At 45.2% G+C, this 20516-nt stretch overlaps 1 protein-coding gene across 13 annotated transcripts in view; it reads right to left on the minus strand.

The window, feature by feature from the left end:
• Positions 1 to 20516, minus strand: part of LOC145356352 (growth factor receptor-bound protein 10-like) — a 188097-nt gene that overhangs the window by 12242 nt on the left and 155339 nt on the right. For all 13 annotated transcript variants that reach the window (XM_080209064.1, XM_080209100.1, XM_080209057.1 and 10 more), the window contains 4 exons: positions 17277 to 17354; positions 16982 to 17098; positions 1643 to 1709; positions 1446 to 1533 (listed from right to left, as the gene is read on the minus strand). In XM_080209064.1, the coding sequence (XP_080065190.1) occupies positions 1446 to 1533; positions 1643 to 1709; positions 16982 to 17098; positions 17277 to 17354 (350 nt within the window). The remainder of the gene's footprint in view (positions 1 to 1445; positions 1534 to 1642; positions 1710 to 16981; positions 17099 to 17276; positions 17355 to 20516) is intronic.

Genomic DNA, 20516 nt, shown 5'->3' on the forward strand with positions numbered 1-20516 from the left:
CTAGAAAGAGTGCAGAAAAGATTTCCTAGGATGCTACTGGAATTTGATGGTTCGAGTTCTCAGGAGAGGCTGGATAGACCAGGACCTTTTCCTCTGGAGCGGAGGTGGCATAGAGGTGATCTTATTGAAATTTATAAAATAATGAGGGGCACAGATCAGCTAGTTAGACTGCAAAGGTAGAGGAGTCTAAAACTAGAGGGTGTAGATTTAAGGTGAGAGGAAAGAGATACAAAAGGGCCCAGAGGGGCAATTTTTTCACAGAGGGTGGTGAGTATCTGGAACAAGCTGCCAGCGATAATAGTAGAGGTGGATACAATTTTCTCTTTTAAAAAGCGTTTAGACAGTCACACGAGTAAGATGGCTAGCCAGGGATACGGGCCAAACGCAATCAATTGGGACTAGTTTAGTCACTAAAAAAAGGGCGGCTTGTACAAGTTGGGCCAAAGGGCCTGTTTCCATGCTGTAAACCTCTAAGACTCTAATAACAATGGTCAATATATTTACTGGGTTATTTTACCATGTATAGGTTGACAAAGCTGGATAAACATTGGGTGACTGGTGTAATTGGATAAATAGTTAGAAACGAGCACACTAGACTTCCTGGTTACAACTCAGTTTCACTTTCTAATTTTCAAGCGTTACGATCTTCTGTCGATGGCCTCTGTCACCTTGTCCAAGGTAACTGCTGTGTATGAAACAAAATTAAGCAAGATGCAACATGCAATGATTTTGGAAATATTAGCTGGGCTAACCAGACACATCTGAACCAGTTTTAACATGCCAAGTGTTTGATTCATGAAATTGGAGACCATTGTTGCAATTACACACATTAATTAAGTGAAAAAAAATCAGGGGAGAAAGAGTGGGATAAATAAACAAAAACAAGCTGACTTAAAGCTACAAGTGATGCAACAGGAAATAATCTGCAAAACTAAAAATAACAAACTTCAGTTCCAACAGAAAACACAATAATCATATCCAGTACTTAACAACTAAAATATACTGTCCATCTAGTACACATTAGAGTTAACTGCACAAAGCAAAGAACATATCCCCAGAGAAAATTATGCTTATTTTTATTTTCGCTGCCATGAAAATGTTAGATGAATTGGTGAGAAACAAACACATGGCATGGTCTAATTCTAAATTCAACTACCACTTTTGTGACCAACATCGTAGACTGGAAGATGCATTTATGAAAACACTTTATAAATAAGTAATAAAGTTTAGTGTTTAAAGAATTAAAATATTACCTTTTGAATAATTTATAATAGGTTTATGTAAACAATCCAAAAAATATTTCTACTGAATTAATGATCTTCAATAACTTCCTAAAATGTTTGCTTTCTATTAACTGCACTTGTACATGGGCACAAGGTGCAGAATAGCGATGTTTCTTGGGTTACACAGCTGTAATTATTTTTTTCCCTTATATTTCTCCTTACCCATCCACAGGCCCCTGTTTTTCGATCATATTATGAGCCTCTTTTCGAGAGATACGGCCGTGAAACCATGGTTGAGTTCTGTGAATAGCTGGATAGTTAAAGAAATTAGTGATACAGGTTTCAAGTTTCATTAAAATCTCAGTGTGGGTTTCATTAATAAGTAGATTATAGAAATTTTCAATTTACATGCAACTTACTGTGGCTGAGCGTGGGGGCATGTAATGGACTTGAACTACCCAAAGTGTTCATCCGTTGACTACGTTTCTGTAGGTCAAAACATTTGAAATATATTACATCACAACAAAAGTTAATAGTGCTTTAATATGCCTTTAAAGGATCCATACTAAACTAAATCACAAAAAGGCAGTAAAGATCTCCAAGTTCTGATGAAAGGTCACCAATATGAAACATTTGGCTGGATTTTACATGCACAAATCAGGTGGGTTGACCCCCCCCCCCCCCCCCCACCCATGCAATAGTGAAATAGGAAATGATTACATAGTGTCAGCAATACATTATCATCATACCAATCTCCCAAACTACAGAAGGCGATCTGGTGTGGAAATGAGCAGCTCTTTAGCCATTTTGAAATCACTCATTAAAAAGCTATTAAGCTCATTAACAATTCAGCCGTCCACAATTTTCATTGCCTGCTACACTTTTCAAGCATTCGATGCAAAATCTAGTTTATTTACCAGAACTACAATGAAGTGGTACAAGAAACTGTAAAAAAAGGCCTACCACCACAGTTGAATGTAGAAGCAGATTCTGCCCAGGAAGATTGCAGCATTTGTATACAACTTCTACATTCAACTGTGGTGGTAGGTCTTTTTTACTGTTCTTGTATCACTTCATTGTAGTTCTGGTTAAAAAATAGATTTTGCATTGAATGCTTGAAAAATGCAGTGGGCAATGAAAATTGTGGACGGTTGAATTGTTAATGAGCTTAATAGCTTTTTGCACCTTCGGTCAAAAAATAGACTAATTCTTTGAGCATGGGGCCTTTACGATTCTGTGCCTGACTGATTGTTTGTAGCATTACCTCTGTCACGTGATGTTCTGGCACTACTGTGCAGGTTGGGCACAGAGTGCACCTTGCGCCTACAAAGCTGGCTTCCTTCCCACCTGATGGCCACTAATTAGACATCAGGTGCCTCACTGGCATAAATGGTAAGACAAAGAACAAACGAATCCCCTTAATTTCTGTTCCACCTCCATCACCCAGCCAAGGAATGTCAAATTGAATCCATTAACTATTTCACTCCAAAGATACTGCCTGATCTGTTGAGTATTTTCAGCATTTCATTTTATTAACAATATCCAAACTATGAAATAGAAAGACAATACATCTTAAAGACCTTTCTCATCTAAAATAATGTGTTATTGCTCAGCCAAGCAGCACAAGTTTGACAATCATAGAACATAGGACATTACAGCGCAGAACAGGCCCTTCGGCCCACGATGTTGCGCCGACCAGTTAAAAAACAATGACCCACTAACCTAAACCAATCCCTTTTCGTCCATAAACCTATCCACGGATCTCTTAAACGCCCCCAAACTAGGCGCATTTACAACCGCAGCAGGCAGGGCATTCCAATCCCTCACCACCCTCTGGGTAAAGAACCTACCCCGACATCCGTCCTATAACTACCCCCCCTTAATTTAAAGCCATGCCCCCTCGTGCTAGCTTTCTCCATCCGAGGAAAAAGGCTATCACTGTCCACCCTATCTAAACCTCTAATCATCTTATGTTTCAATAAGATCCCCTCTTGGCCGCCTTCTTTCCGGCGAAAACAACCCCAAATCCCTCAGTCTCTCCTCATAGGACCTCCCCTCCATACCAGGCAACATCCTGGTAAACCTCCTCTGCACCCTCTCCAAAGCCTCCACATCCTTCCTGTAATGTGGGGACCAGAACTGCACACAGTACTCCAAGTGCGGCCGCACCAGAGTTGTATACAGTTGCAACATGACGCTGCGACTCCTAAATTCAATCCCCCTACCAATAAACGCCAAGACACCGTATGCCTTCTTAACAACCCTATCTACTTGATTCCCAACTTTCAGGGATCTATGTACACATACACCTAGATCCCTCTGTTCATCCACACTATTCAAAGTCCTCCCGTTAGCCCTATACTCAACACATCTGTTATTCCTACCAAAGTGAATTACCTCACACTTCTCCGCATTAAACTCCATCCGCCACCTCTCGCCCAGCTCTGCAACCTGTCCAAGTCTTCCTGCAAACTATGACATCCTTCCTCACAATCTACCACACCTCCGACTTTGGTGTCATCAGCAAATTTACTAATCCACCCAACTATACCCTCATCCAGATCATTAATAAAAATTACAAACAGCAGTGGCCCCAAAACAGATCCGAGGCACACCACTCGTAACCGAACTCCATGACAAATATTTACCATCAACCACCACCCTCTGTCTCCTATCTGCTAGCCAATTCCTGATCCAATTTCCTAGATTACCCTCAATCCCATACATCTGCATTTTCTACAGAAGCCTACCATGCAGAACCTTATCAGACGCCTTACTAAAATCCATATATACCACATCAACTACCTTACCCCCATCCACCTCTTTGGTCACTTTCTCAAAAAACTCAATAAGGTTAGTAAGGCACGACCTACCCGCTACAAAACCATGCTGACTATCTCCAATCAATTCATTACTCTCCAAATAGCTATAAATCCTATCCCTAATAATTTTTTCTAAAACCTTGCCTACAACAGAAGTGAGACTCACCGGTCTATAATTCCCAGGGAAGTCCCTGTTCCCCTTCTTAAACAATGGGACAACATACGCTAACCTCCAATCTTCCGGTACTATACCAGAGGCCAACGACGACCTGAAGATCAGAGCCAGAGGCTCTGCAATCACTTCTCTTGACTCCCAGAGAATCCTAGGGTAGATCCCATCCGGACCAGGGGACTTATCTATTTTCAATCCCTCAAGAATATCCAGCACATCCTCCTTATCAACTGTAATACTGTCTATTCTACTCCCCTGCAACCCAGTGTCCTCCTCAGCTATATTCTTGTCCCCCTGCGTGAACACTGAAGAGAAATATTGGTTCAATGCCTCTCCAATCTCTTCCGGTTCCACACATAACTTCCCTCTGCTGTCTATAACTGGCCCTAATCTTGCCCTAACCAACCTTCTGTTCTTGACATACCTATAGAACGCCTTAGGATTCTCCTTAATCCTATCAGCCAAAGTCTTCTCATGTCCTCTTTTAGCCCTTCTTAACTCTCTCTTCAACTCCCTCCTAGCCAATCTAAAGCTTTCTAGTGCACTACCCGAGCCCTCAAGTCTCATCCGAACATAAGCCTCCTTTTTCTTTTTAACCAACGAATCAACTTTTTTAGTGCACCACGGTTCCCTAGCCCTACCAATTCCTCCTTGCCTGACAGGGACATACCTATCACGGACTCGCAGTAGCTGCTCCTTGAAAAAACTCCACATTTCGGACGTTCCCAGTCCCTGTAATCTCCTAGTCCAACCTATGCTTCCTAATTCTCGCCTAATGGCCTCATAATTACCCTTCCCCCAGCTAAAACTACTGGCCCAAGGTTCATGCCTATCCCTTTCCATCATTAAGGTGAACGTAACCGAATTGTGGTCACTATCACCAAAATGCACACCAACTTCCAAGTCTAGCACCTGGTCTGACTTATTTCCCAGCACCAAATCCAATATAGCCTCACCTCTAGTTGGCTTATCTACATACTGACTCAAAAAACCCTCCTGCACGCTTTGCACAAAAACTGACCCCTCTAACAAGCTAGAGCTATAGCAATTCCAATCAATATTAGTAAAGTTAAAGTCCCCCATAACAATTACCCTATTACTTTCATTCCTAACCAGGATCGTCTCCGCAATCCTTTCCTCAACCTCTCTAGAACTTTTAGGAGGTCTATAAAAGACTCCCAACAGGGTGACCTCTCCTCTCCTATTTCTAATCTCCGCCCATACTACCTCAACAGACAAGTCCTCATCAAACTTCCTCTCTGACACTGTGATACAGTCCTTGACCAATAATGCTACCCCTCCCCCCTTTCTACCTCCTTCTCTACTCCGACTAAAGCATTTGAACCCCGGGACCTGCAACAACCATTCCTGACCCTGCTCTATCCATGTCTCTGAAATGGCCACAACATCAAAGTCCCAGGTACTGATCCACGCTGCAAGTTCATCTACCTTATTGTGAATACTCCTCGCATTAAAGTATACGCATTTCAAACCCTGCTCCGCCCCAGCCCCATGCCGCCGTGCATTGCAGTCCCCATCTATGCCCCCCTCACTTTCACCCCCTCTACTCAGGATCCCACCCCCCCCTCCAAATCAGTTTAAACCTCCTTGCATAGCCTTAGCAAATTTACCCCCCAGGATATTGATTCCCCTCTGATTCAGGTGTAGACCATCACTCTTATAGAGGTCCCACCTTCCCCAGAACGAGCCCCAATTGCTCAAGTACCTGAACCCCTCCCTCCTGCACCATCCCCTCAGCCACGAGTTCAAACTTTCCCTCTCTCTATTCCTCTCTAAACTATCCCGTGGCACAGGCAAGAGTCCGGGGATAACCACTCTATCAGACTTGGCCTTTAGTTTCCACCCCAACTCCATAAATTTCTGCTTAATATCCCCTTCCCTTAACCTCCCGATGTCATGCGTCCCCACATGAACTATAACTTGGGGTTGATCTCCCTCTCCCCTAAGAGTCCTGAATACCCTTTCCGATACATCCTGGACCCCAGCCCCTGGTAGGCAACACACCAGCCCCGAGTCCCTACCATTACTTCCGATTTTCCTATCCGTCCCCTTAACTGTAGAGTCCCCAATCACGAGGCCCAATCTTTTACATCCCCTAACCACCTGAGCTTTCACACTAGGCTCACCCCCAGAGACCTGCTCCCTTCGGTTATCCCCAGTTGATTCCTCCTCAACTGTAGCCTCCAGGACCGAAAACCTATTTTGGAGAGGAACAGCCCCAGGGGATTGTCCCCCCAATTGCTTCTTTCCCCTCTTCCTGGCAGTGACCCAAGACTCATTTCTAGGAGTGACTATCTTCTTATAACTCCTATCGATGTCCTCCTCCGCCTCCCGAATTATGCGGAGTTCCTCTAATTCTACCTCTAGCTCCTTTACACGCTCCTCCAGAAGCTGCAATCTAACACACTTCCTACAAGTAAAATCACCTGAAACACTACTAGAGTCCCTCACCACATACATCCCACAGGAGATGCAGCTTACTGCCTGAACTGCCATCCCTGAAACAATTACCAGCAGAAAAATAAAAATATATATAAAACAAAACTTCCCCCACACTTATAATTAGGTTAGAGGAGGTGGGAGGGTGGGGTTCTCTACCAGTGTAGAGGATCGGGTATCCTCTCTGCACTAATTTATAGGGTTAGGGGCCCGAGAAAAAAAAAACTACAACTACCGGCAAGCGTCCTAGTGACAACTTCCGGTTTCTAACTAATTTAAAAAAAAACCGCCGAAACTCGCGACTTTTAAAACTATAAATAAAAAGTTAAACAATATAAACAGAAAAATGTACCTTTTACCTCAGATAACTTAATTACTAGACAACTTTTTACGCACAGTGACTTCAATATCCATTTCACCTTGTGGCTGATCCTCCTTTAACTTCTACCCCCAAAAAAATTCCTCATTCTGTTGATCATAGGAAGGGAATAGCAAGGCCATGTGAAATGACTATTCCCCTTCACTGTGCCACCTCAAATGGCCTCATTCTTCCCAATGTGTCAATTACAGATAGCGCCATCTTTGATCACTTTGCTACGCCACTCCCACCCATATCCCCTTCCATCCTCATTTCCATCTGCAACCACCTCAGGAAAACGCTCCTTCCCAAGTCACTTAAAATTGCATTTTCAAATTCCCAAAAGTAGTCTTAATCAGCCCTGTCATTTGCTCACTTAAACTCTCATCAATAACTTTGATATCCAAGTCTCAATTAAAACAATGTTGCTCACCTATGTTTCTCTAAAGTTCAAAGGATAAGGACTCAAATGTTTATGGCAGACAACTGGTTTAGCCATTCATCACCAGATTTTGGGAGACCACATGAAGCATTCTTGGTTCCCGCTCGCTCAAAAGTGTTCACTATTTCAGGTTCACCATGAAATGCAAAGATAATCGTGGTTCCTCTTCACAGCAAACCATGGGCTCCCAAAATCTCCCAAAAAATTTCTAAGTGTCATAAAGGCAAGAACAAAGGGGTGATCCATACCAGTCTCTTCAGCACACTCAACACCACAATTGACCAGCACTTAGTGCACTGAAAGAACCTTCATGTGAATCATGCCATAATACATACTCCAGGTATGTGACTCACCCGAGGTGGCCACAGCTTGTGCAGATAACAGGGGTGAGCTCAATATAAACGCTCCCACTGTACTGCCAACTAGTCACGCTAGAAAAATAGCACCACACAGACCGGCCCCATGGTTCAAGGAGGGAGGGCTTGGATGGCTACTGGTCTCTCCAGTGGAGAGGCAGGCCATCCTAAAAGTTTGAAGTTTTTTTGTTAGTGTCACAAGTAGGCTCACATCAACCGTGCAATGAAGTTATTGTTGAAGGCGGAAAAAAACCCATAAAGATGGGTATCTGGCATAAAAATAGCTGTCTGGCACATAAGGGGTTAAAAGGCAGTAAACCTGCACTGACTTCCAGCACAGACACTGACTTTCAAACACAGACAATCACTTAAAATCAGTTAATTGAACTAAAGCAGGGGACAAACGCTTCAGAAAGCCAGGCACCTTAAAAGAGTTAAAGATAGTCTTGGGATAAAGGGGGTCTGATAGGGAGATTAAGAACATAAGAAATAGGAGCAGGAGTAGGCCATCTAGCCCCTCGAGCCTGCCCTGCCATTCAATAAGATCATGGCTGATCTGTCGTGGCTCAGTTCCACATTCCCGCCCTCTCCCCATAACCCTTAATCCCCTTGCTTATCAAAAACCCATCAACCCACATCTTAAAAATATTTAGCGAGGCAGCCTCCACCACTTCAACGGGCAGAGAATTCCAGAGATTCACCACCCTTTGAGTGAAGAAGTTCCTCCTCAACTCCGTCCTAAGCTGCACCCCCCCCCGCCTTTATCTTGAGGCTGTGCCCCCTAGTCCTACTGTCCTTTCTGAGCAGGAAGAATCTCTCCACCTCTATCCTACCCATCCCATTCATCATCTTATATGTCTCAATGAGATCTCCCCTCATTCTTCTAAACTCTAACGAGTACAAGCCTAGTTTATTCAGCCTCTCCTCATAGCTCAACACCCTCAACTCCGGCATCAGCCTAGTAAACCTCCTCTGCACTCCCTCCAAGGCCAAAATATCCTTGTGTAAGTGCGGCGACCAAAACTGCACACAGTGCTCCAGCTGCAGCCTCACCAGTGCCCTATACAGCTGCAGCAAGACCTCCCTACTTTTATATTCAATCCCCCTCGCTATGAAGGCCAGCATCCCATTCGCCTTCCTGACCACCTGCTGCGCCTGCAAGCTGGGTTTTTGCAACTCACGCACAAGGACCCCGAGGTCCCTCTGCACCGTCGCCTGCTGCAGTTTTTAGCCACGTAAGTAATAGTCCTTCCTACCATTATTCCTACCAAAGTGGACCACCTCGCACTTGCCAACATTAAATTCCATTTGCCAGTTCCTGGCCCATTCGCCCAGCCTATCTAGATCCTTCTGCAGACTCTCCACACCCTCCGCACAATTTGCCGTTCCACCAATCTTAGTGTCATCAGCAAATTTCGACACCATACACTCAGTTCCCTCCTCCAGATCATCCATATAAATGGTAAATAGCTGAGGCCCCAGCACCGACCCCTGGGGCACTCCACTAGTCACCAACCGCCAATCCAAATAGCACCCATTGACCCCCACTCTCTGCCTCCTATTTGACAGCCAATCCTCTATCCACGCTAACACCCTACCCCCAACTCCATGCCCCCTTACCTTCTGCAATAACCTCTTGTAAGGTACCTTGTCAAACGCCCTCTGAAAATCAAGACAGACCACATCCACGGGCTCTCCTCTATCCACCGCCCTAGACACATCCTCATAGAACTCCAATAAATTTGTCAGACACGACTTCCCCTTAACGAAACCGTGCTGCGTCTGCTCTATCAAGCAATTCCCTTCAAGGTGCCTCGCTATTTCCTCCTTGATGACGGATTCTAACATTTTACCTATAACAGACGTTAAACTAACCGGCCTATAATTCCCTGCCTTTTGCCTGCCACCCTTCTTAAACAACGGCGTAACATTAGCCATTTTCCAATCATCCGGCACTTCCCCGGAATCCAGCGACATTTGGAAAATAACCACCAAGGCATCCACTATCACCTCCGCCATTTCTTTCAGAACCCTCGGATGCATTCCATCCGGTCCTGGGGACTTGTCCACAATCAGTCCCTCCAGTCTGTCGAGCACCGCCTCTCTAGTAACAATAACGTCATTGAGACCCTCCTTTCCTACCATCTTTCCATCGCTAACACCCGGCAAATTATTCACGTTCTCCTCCGTGAAGACCGAAACAAAAAAGTTATTCAAGACCTCAGCTATTTCCTCATCCCTTACCACTAAGTCCCCCTTCTCATCCTCTAAGGGTCCAACGTTCACCCTAGCCAGCCTCTTCCTTTTTATATATTTATAAAAACTCTTACTATCCTTTTTTATATTAAGCGCTAGCCTAGCTTCATAGTTTCTCCTACCCTTCTTTATCAACTTCTTTGTCAATCTTTGTTGACTTTTAAACCTCTCCCAATCCTCTTCTCGCCCACTACTCTTAGCTACTCTAAACGCCTCCGCTTTTAATTTAACACTTTCCTTCACCTCCTTCGTTATCCACGGCTTATTACCTCTCTTCCTACGGTCCTTTTTAACCATCGGAATAAATCTCTGCTGAGCACCAAGATAGATCTCCTTAAAGATCCTCCACTGCTCCTCAGCAGACCTACTTTCCAACGCACTCCCCCAGTCAACATTCGCCAATTCTTCTCTCATCCTTCCGTTCTCCCCTCTGTTCAAACAAAGGACATGTGTCCAGGAACCCACTTTCTCCTTCTCCATCTACACCAGAAACTCCACCATACAATGACCACTCTCCCCAAGAGGATCCTTCACCACAAGGTCCCTAATTCTACCCACCTCGTTACATAACACCAGATCCAAGATAGCTCGCTCCCTCGTCGGCTCCAACACACACAGTTCAAGGAAACTATCCCGGCAGCATTCCAAGAACTCCTCCTCGAGCCCACCGCGTCCAACGTGGGTCGACCAATCAATATGCAGATTGAAATCCCCCATAATTATCGCCGTTCCATTCCTGCACGTCACACTTATTTGCGCGTTAACAGCCCACCCCACCTCCAGATCATTATTTGGGGGCCTACAGACAACACCCACCAGCGTCTTCCTCCCTTTGCTGTTCCTAATCTCCACCCACAACGATTCCACTTTCTGCTCTTTGGTTCCTATACCATCCCTTGCTACCACCCTGATGCTATCCTTAATCAGCAGAGCTACGCTCCCCCCCCTTTTTCCTCCCGCCTATCCTTCCTAAACACTTGATACCCCTGGACATTCAGCTCCCAGTCCCTGTCACCTTGCAGCCACGTCTCTGTAATGGCCACCAGATCATATCCATTTGTGCTGATCTGCGCCACCAGCTCATCCACTTTATTCCGAATGCTTTGTGCATTTAGATAAAGTGCCTTCATCCCAGCCTTCACCTGGACCCTATTTGCCAGAACGCCACCAACCATACTCACGCCCCCTACTCCCTTTATTATTGGGACATCCTTGGCCTCTTCCCTTACCTGTACCCTCTCCTTAACTTTAGACCCCGTAATGTCACCTACCCTCGCCCCCCCCCCCCCCCCCCCCCCCCCCCCAATTAGTTTAAAGCCCTACCTACAGTCCTATTTACACGATTCGCCAGGACTCTGGTCCCAGCACAGTTCAGACCAACCCCATCCCACCCGAACAGGTCCCACCTACCCCAATACTGATGCCAATGCCCCATAAATTCAAACCCATTCCTCCCACAGCAATCCCTGAGCCACCCATTCACTTCCTTAATCTTATCAACCTTACGCCCGTCTGCACTCGGTTCAGGCAGTAGTCCAGAGATAACCACCTTGTCGGTTCTACTTTTTAATTCCATTCCCAGCTTTTCATACTCCCTCCCCAGATCCTCAGTTTGCATTTTGTCTACGTCGTTGGCACCCACATGTACTACAATGACCGGATTCTCACCCTCCCACTCCAGGTTCCTCTGCAGCCCAGATGCGACATCCTGGACCCGAGCACCAGGCAGACAACACACCCTTCTGTGCACTTTGTCATTGTGACAAAGGACAGTGTCAATACCCTTAACCCCACTGTCCCCAATTACGACTACGTTCCTTATCACCTTCGCTTTGCCTATATCCTGCGTCTGCATCACTGTACTGCGTGCAGTTTGCTCACCAACCTCACCTCCCTCTTTCTCATCCAGACTGGAAGCAAGAACCTCAAACCTGTTATGCAGATTGAGAGGCTGAGGCCTCCGGTCCCCACCCTCCTTCCTCTGGTCCCCACCCTCCTTCCTCCTCTCAGCAGCCCCCCCTTGTTCCTGACCCTTAGAGTTAGCCAGTCTGGGGGGGGTGGATGTCTCTTGCGCCCCATTGACAATGGCACCCTCTCTCCCCCTGATGAGCCTCAGTGTCTGAAGCTCAGAGGCCAGCTCATCTATCTTGAGCTGGAGCTCCTCCAGCAACCTGCACTTACTGCAGACATGGTCACTGGGAAGGACTCTGGGGTCCACCAGCTCCCACATCATACAGAAACAGCACATCACATGCCCCTCCATTATTCACTGTAGTAATATTGAAAATTTCCACACGAACTTACCTGGCCCTTTTTCTCCCCAGCCCTTTGATCCTAAGCCCTAATAGCTCACTCTGCTTCCCTCTTACTCCGCTGCCCGCTCCAATGCTGCCCGCTGTCTACACCTGGCCTCCTTTTAAACCTGGCGCTGTTTTAAAGCCTGCTCACCCACAAATCCCTGCTATCCACTCTCTTAGAATTCTTAAAGCGGTAAATACAAAAAGCCCGCAAAAATGCTTTTAAATGATTTAAACAGTTCTCCAAGGTAAGTTCTTACTACGAAAGTGCTTTAAACTTATTTAAACAGGTTTTTAACAGGCAATTTCTTATCTGACTCTCTGCTCCAGCAAACAATGGAGAGAAACACAAAGGAACCATGTACTACAAGAATAGAATAAATTAAGTCATTGATAAGAGGAAATGTACCCATTCATGGAACAATGTGATATTGAAACGATAATGGCTGTACCTGTCCATAATGATGAGCTAAGAAATGTTGTACCCATTTGACTATAACGATGTGATAATCGTGTCTGGTCCACCTTTTGTGTAAAGGGTATAAAGGCAGACTGCTTCTATTATTTCATCAAGAGAAGGTGGCTGTCCAGTAGTGCGAGGTGCTGGTGCCTTGTCTCCACGAGGCTTCGTTAAAAATAAACTGTATTACTGACCCTCCAGTCGGACTCAGAAGTGGTATTTTTTCTCACAACATTGTGAACATCCCCTAGTCGCCACACTCCAGCGCCTGTTTGGGTGCACCAAGGGAGAATTTAGCACAGCCATTGCACCGAATGAGCACATCTTTCAGACTGTGGGAGCAAATCCATGCAGACACGGGGAGAAGGTGCAGACTCCGCACGGACAGTGAGCCAAGCCGGGAATTGAACCTGGGTCCCTGGTGTTATGAGGCAGCAGTGCTAACCGCTGTGCCACCATGCTGCCCACTGTACCTGTAACTCTGGGAGGAAAGATAACCCTGAGGCAGGGTCTCAAATGCTGTCCAGGAAGCAGTTGCTGTGGTAAGTAGTGCCTACAGTCTGACACAGGCCAATGGCAGGTGATGAAAAACAACCTCATTCGAGCTGCAAGAGCAAGTGTGCACCCATCTAGTCCTAGCATCAGTCCCATCTATCATACCTGGAACGTCCACCTTGAGCTGCTTCTGGAGACACCTTGGCTACCCAACGCCTGACCCCCATAGTATTCTCTTCAAATCGCTAAGGCAACCCCAGTCACAACCACTGCCTGTCGAGGCATGGTGCCAAAACACCTATTCTACTACCACCAGCGGCCAGCCATCAACCCCTCAATCATCCCCTTATCGCCGGAGGTGACAACGTAGAGAGTGAAGACAGGTGGCGGAACCCTGTTGCATCTCCTGACTTCCTTTGAAGAACGAATGCTGGATTTCACAGGGAAGCCATCTGATGGGCAATGTGCAATTATGATGCAGCTGCTGTGCATGCCACCCCACCCAAATATATACCACAGGTCATACCCAACATGAGACAGACTGAGCTCAGAACTTTGGCACTCACATAATAAACCTGTTGGACTTTAACCTGTTGTTGGGAGACTTCTTATTCACGTAGGGCACAGGGGTGGCTGTGAGAAGGTCCTAAATGAGGAACCTTTGCTGTATACACCTGCATGCACCTACTAGGATGTTTGGTGCACAGTGGCTTTCAGACATGGCATCCAGGTCAGACAAGACTTCAGACAGGTGCCCTCCGAACTTGCAAGGGGTGTCCTTGCAGGGAGCACTGCAGAGTTCATGCAATGTGGAAAGCCATATCAATACCTGCCCGGCTCCCTTGATTGGGACAGCAGTTATCAGGTGCTTGTGACTGTTAGTTGGGCCAGGGATGGGATGTCTGTGTTAAACCATTGCACCCTCCCAGCTGAGAGATGATAGGGTGGAGGGTGCGACATTAGTGGGATTTGAGCTCTGGAACTCCTTTGGGAGTCTTTCAGTAGGCAGGTGAATGCTTGTCACATGACCCTAACCCAGCAGCAATACCCAATCTGAGATCCCCTGGACCAGTCGGGGTACCCCCTCAAGCCTCTCCGCTCAGGGGAGCCCCATGCCCCACCCATGGCAGCAGCTAAACCACCTTCTTGCACCCTGGAAATTGGTGCACACCAGTGTTCACTTCCTCGCAGCTGTTGCCCCTGAACCATACTTGATGGGAGCTTTAGTGATTGGCACTGGTGTGACATCATGCCAGAGAGATGGGTGCATTCCAAGGGGGGTGGGCCATGTGCTGATTTTGCTAATGAGATTTAAATACAGTCAATCTCATGCTAATTGCCCTTGCACCCAAATGCTTCATGCCAGTAGAAAGTGGCCAGGAGAACTGCAAACTGTTTGGCATGGTGTAAGACACGGATTTTTTGGTTCACGTGCTGTTTTCCAGCGTCAGTATGATCTACTAATGGCATGTGAGGTCAGAGAATCCCTCCCCGTGCCTCCTTCATCTTGTTCATGTGCAAGTTGCTAATGGACTGGTTCATCACTGAAACCGAGACCAGCCATTCAGCTGCCTCCACTGCTTCCCTCTCTTCTACTGGCTCACCAAGGCTAAGCTTCCTCTGAGGTTCCCCTTTACCTATTCCTAAATTCACATCTTTCTCTAGTTTCTTTCCCATCCTTTCCAAATTCAATTTGTCATCAACAGCTCACTCAATTCTATTTCCACCAAACTGTTAAGCCCCTTTCTGGCCCCGATCCAATATCGTTATCTATTTTCTCTCCTCACATCTCCTTCAAATCTGTCTTCATTCCTACCTTGAAAAAAAACATTTCTGAAATCTTTGTACTTTTAAATTAGTCTCCCAACTTATAACCTTCCTTCCTTCGTCAAAGTCTTTGAACATGCTGTCCCCTCCCAATGTTCTGCTCATTTGTTCAGAATTCCACTCAGGTTTTCACCCCTTCCATGGTATTGAAATTGCTCTTTCCAAAGTCACATTTGGCTTCCAATGTGACTGCGACGATGGTGAACTATCCTTCTGCATACTTCTTGGCCTATGTGGACTGCTAGACTTTGACACGGTGACCACACCATTCATCTAACATTTCCTCCATTGTCCAGCTGGGTCAGATCACACACCTGGTTCTGATCCTACCTATCCAGTTTTAGCCAGAGCAATGACTTGTCTTCCCATTCAAGCAAGACTACCTTTGGAATTACCCAAGGATCTATCCTTTGGCCCTCAATTCTAAATGCTCTCCCTCAGAAAACAGTCAGGCCCCACAAGTATGCTGATCATAGCCAGGCTGCATGTCCATCACCCTGTGGTGAATAAGTAACAGAAAGGTAGAAATCTCTTCCAACTAAATATCGGGTTAGCCATTTCCTTTTTGAATTTTACCTTATCCCCTAAATGCATTACCCATGTTCGCTGATCTACATTAGCTTGCAGCACAGCAATTCAAAAATTCTCACCATTGTTTTCAAATCACTCCATGACCTCTCCCTCCTCCATCTCTATAACCTCCTACGGCCCTTAGAAATCTTTATATTCCTCCAATTTGGGTCTCTTTCACCTTCCACTATTCTACCTGCTCTACCATTAGCAGCTGTGCTTTCAGCTGTTGAAGGTCTAAATTCTGGAATTCCCATCCTCAACTTCTCAACCTCTCTTTCCTCCTCTACACCACTCTGAAAACCTACCTCTGACAAAGTTTTTGTTCATCTGCCCTAGCATCACCTTACATACCTTGCTGTTAAATTCTGTTTGTTAATGCTTCTGTGAGCTGTCTTAGATGTTCTACTACATGAATGATGCAATAGGAATACAAGCTGTTGCTTGATTCTACTCTCTCACCCAATCACAGGCAGTGTTCAACAGCAATGACTTCTCTTTCCAACAAGTCCAAAGTCACTCAGGATGAGCTCTTTTCTAATCACTTCCTGCTCCTTGGGCCATCATCTATAGGTTTTGGATATGCAGCTCTACCTTGCCTTTACTCCACTGCTGTACTGCCCCACTAATTGCTCTATAGCCAATTCTGGATGATCCCAGATTTTCTTTAGCTAAAGGCTTTTCTAATGTGCAGAAACTCAACCCTTACAACTGACATCAACCCCTCCCCAATCATCATTCCAGACAGAATCAAACCTTGTAACTGTCACTGTAATAACTTCAAGTTTAAAATCTCAGCTATATCAAAAGACGATCTTGACTGCACCCCATTAATTGCCCCTCCTTCAGCTCACTTTCATTCGAACATTTGCTCATATCTTTGTCACCTCCTTTAGTATTTCACTACTCTCTTAATCTTCTTCTCATTTTCTGACTTCCATAGGTCTTAGCTCATCCAAAGCTTACTTTCTAGATATAAAAATATATATGTACCCAACACCACACACCCGCCACTGTGTACTCATTGAGACATATGGTGATACCCGGTCCAAAGTTCGAAATTAAAAATGATCAATCTGGTATTTAAGTCCTTCTGTTACCTCATTTCAGCCCAACAAACCTCCCATCCAACAAACTACAGTCACCTGATTCCAATCGCTTGGAAATCCTTTTTCCCTGTACCCGATCATTCATGATAGTGCTTTCAGTTGTTACGTCCAGCAAAAAAAGAGAATGTCTTTACCCTCCATGTTTGACCTTCTTCCATGGCTGCACTTTGGGCCTCTGCAGGATTTTCTATGACTCGACCTGTGTGTCCAGAGAAGTCCATAGCTACCAAGGAATTTTCTGATATGCTTCTCTGAAGAGAATAATAGAAGCATGAGTAACATAACAAATCTACCTCATTTACTGAATACTGCAAGTACTTTTAAAATTAACTTAAATTGTCAAAAAAAACAGTAATGAGAAAAAAGGCACAGAAATTCACGAGAGGATAAAATAGAATCCAAAGGATTGTTTAAAAAAAGGAGACCTACCACTGGTGTGGAAAAGTGAGATAGTAATGTTTTTCTTTGTTGAGGAATCCGATAGTTCTGATACAATAGGATGCCATACTACAAAAGAGAAAAAAAATGCTAACTTTAAAAAGGAATAGCACATTTTACAAAGGCAATTCTTTTGGATAGCACAATGATTCCATATCCATTTCCTAACCAAGAGGTTTAATTACCACCATTGCAAATTTGAATGGCAGCCACAATGTATACACCTCTAATGCAAGTCATGCCAGATGTCATATTGGTGTAGTATTAGCACATGTACCAGCTGTAAGTATGCAGATCATGATGTCAACCAGCCTGTATTGCTGATTTGACACGAGTTCTGATATCAAATTTTGTAGCTTAATTCTCCAGCAAATGCCCTATCTTCATCACACATGACTGACATATGTTTCAGCAGCAGGAAGATTCCCCAGCAGTATTGTTTAAAAGTAGTCATGAACTGTTTTCAAGTCAGTTACAGACAGCTCCCTTGAGGGCAATTGCTCAGATGTTTAAGTGTTCAGCGCCTTCAAAAGCTCTTTAATATTGTTGAAGTTTACAGAGTGTGGTTTGGTGATTCTGAAGGACTTGATTCCCAACTTCCTGAAAAAGACAGCTGCTCCCATACATGGGTGCAGTGGTTGGCATTCTTCTTGGAAGACAGCATGACTGGAAGAATTAGCAGAGGGCAGGCAGAGCAGGACACAGCAACTACAAGAAGAATAACGAGTTCTCAGTAGCATATCGTATCCACCCAGGGAGGTTAAGGAAATTTCCTGAATTTCAATGAATAACAGGGTACAAAATACCTGTGTTTCAGTAAGGAAAACTTGCTGCAGCCACGACGACAACCTCATAGTATGGTGACAATGGCACTCTGTGGCCGTGTAAAGTGACTGTGGCCATGAACCTTTGTGCACTGGACTCCTTCCAGGCTTGAGCTAGAGATACTTGTAACTCAGTTTTCCATCTCTATTTAATGAAGGTCAGTAATGTTCCGTATTCAAAGAGAGTAGACTACATTTTACTCCCATCTCGTCAGGAAACAGCAGGTGCAGCGAGCAAGAGGCTTTGCCAAGTTATAGGGTGCATTGACTGCACGCATGGCATTTTTTAAATTCCCCAAATCAACTGAGATGCACCATGACCAATAGGGATTCCAATCCCTCAACACCCATTTAGTATGTAGTCGTACAGAGCAAATAAGCAGGTCAATGATGGTAACCAGGCAGAAGTCACGGTGTTTTCATTCTTGTGCAGTATGCTGTGCCATGTGTATTTGAGCTACCACGACAAACTAAAAAGGTACCTACTGGGCAACACAGGTTATTATTGATGAGTCCAGTGCCCAATCCAGGTATTTATGCACAACATATATTCACAGCATACAATCAAAGATGTAGGGCAGGCCATTGGCATTCCTGTCAGAATACTGGCGAATTTCTGCTCCCTGGACTGAGAATACCTTGGCTAAAATGCTACCCCTACCACCTTCCATGGGAGTTCACCTCCATTATCCTGACAGCAGTTTACGTCCCACCCCACGCTGACGAGAAGACCACTTGAACGAAACATATACCACTAAAATTAGCCACAAGACAAAGCATCTCAAGGCCTTGCTCATCATGGCTAGGGACTTCAATCAGGCCAACTCACGAGCGTCCTACCAAGACACCAACAACATGTATCCTGTTCCACCACAGGCCTAAACTGCTATACAAATATCAAACATGCCTACCGCTCGATCACCCACCTACACTTTGGCAAATCAGACCTCAAGGCTATGCTCTTGCTCCGGCTTACAAGCAAATTTTGAAATGGAAGAATCCATCAAAAAAAGTCGTGCAATGTTGGTCTGAGGGACAGAATGATCTCCTATGGGACTGCTTAGAGTCAGCAGACTGGTCCGTATTTAAAGACTCTGTGACCAGCCTGAACGAGTATGCCTCTAAGTAACTAAATATGAAGACTGTGTGCCAAAGAAACAAATCTGTGTGTTTCCCAACCGGAAATCATGGATGAACAGGGATATCCACTGCTAGCTGAAAGCTAGGTCTGAAGAATTCAATCAGGTGATCCTGACTTGTACAAGAAATGATGTAGAGATGCAACATTGGACTGGAGTAAACACAGTCAGAATCTCACAACCTACCAACAGGTTTATTTGGTAGCAAATGCCACTAGCTTTCGGGGCTTTTCCCCTTCGCCAGGTGAGTGGGGAGTTCTGATCACAAACAGAGCATATAAAGGCACATACTCAGTTTACAGAATACTGATTAGAATGCGAGTCTTTACAGCTAATAAGTCTTAAAAGGTACAGACAATGTGAGTGGAGATAGCATTAAGCATAGGTTAAAGAGATGTGTATTGTCTCCAGACAGGACAATAAATGAGATGTTGCAAGCCCAGGCAAGTCATGGGGGTTAAAAATAGTGTGACATGAATCCAAGATCACAGTTGAGGCCATCCTCATGCGCGCGGAACTTGGCTATCAGTTTCTGCTCAGTGACTCTGTGCTGCTGTACGTTGTGAAGGCCGCCTTGGAGAACGTTTATCTGAAGATCAGAGGCCGAATGACCGTGACCATTGAAGTGTTCGCCAACAGGAAGAGAACAGTCTTGCCTGGTGATTGTCACACAGTGTTCATTCATCCGTTGTCATAGCGTCTGCACGGTCTCCCCAATCCTCAAGGTACCATGCCTCAGGACATCCTTTCCTGCAGTGTATCAGGTAGACAACATTGGCCAAGTTGCAAGAGTATGTACTGTGTACCTGGTGGATGGTGTTCTCACGTGAGATGTTGATGATCTGGCATGTCTTGCAGAGGTTGCGCTGGCAGGGTCATGTGATGTCATAGTCACTGTTCTCCTGTAGGCTGAATAGTTTGCTGCAGACAATGGCCTGTTTGAGGTTGTGCAGTTATTTGAACCTGTTGGACATTAACCTGGTGTTGTGAGACTTCTTACTGTACAAGAAAGTCAGATATGATCCAAGGGTATCCATCAAAGACAGTATTGGACCAAGCTAGAGTCCCAGGCTAGCCACATGGACCCCTGCCGACTATGGCAAGGTCTGCAGGATACAACAGGCTACAAAATGAAGGCATGTAAAATTGCCAGCACCAACACACCCCTCCCTAATGAGCTTAATGCATTCTATGCCCATTTTGAGCAAGAGTTCAGTGACAGCATGCCCTCCATCCCGGAAACCCTGGATGAACCTATTTCTGGGGTC

This window comes from Carcharhinus amblyrhynchos, chromosome 2 (assembly GCF_965287045.1).
Source record: "Carcharhinus amblyrhynchos chromosome 2, sCarAmb.v2.hapA, whole genome shotgun sequence".
Lineage (NCBI taxonomy): Eukaryota > Metazoa > Chordata > Chondrichthyes > Carcharhiniformes > Carcharhinidae > Carcharhinus > Carcharhinus amblyrhynchos.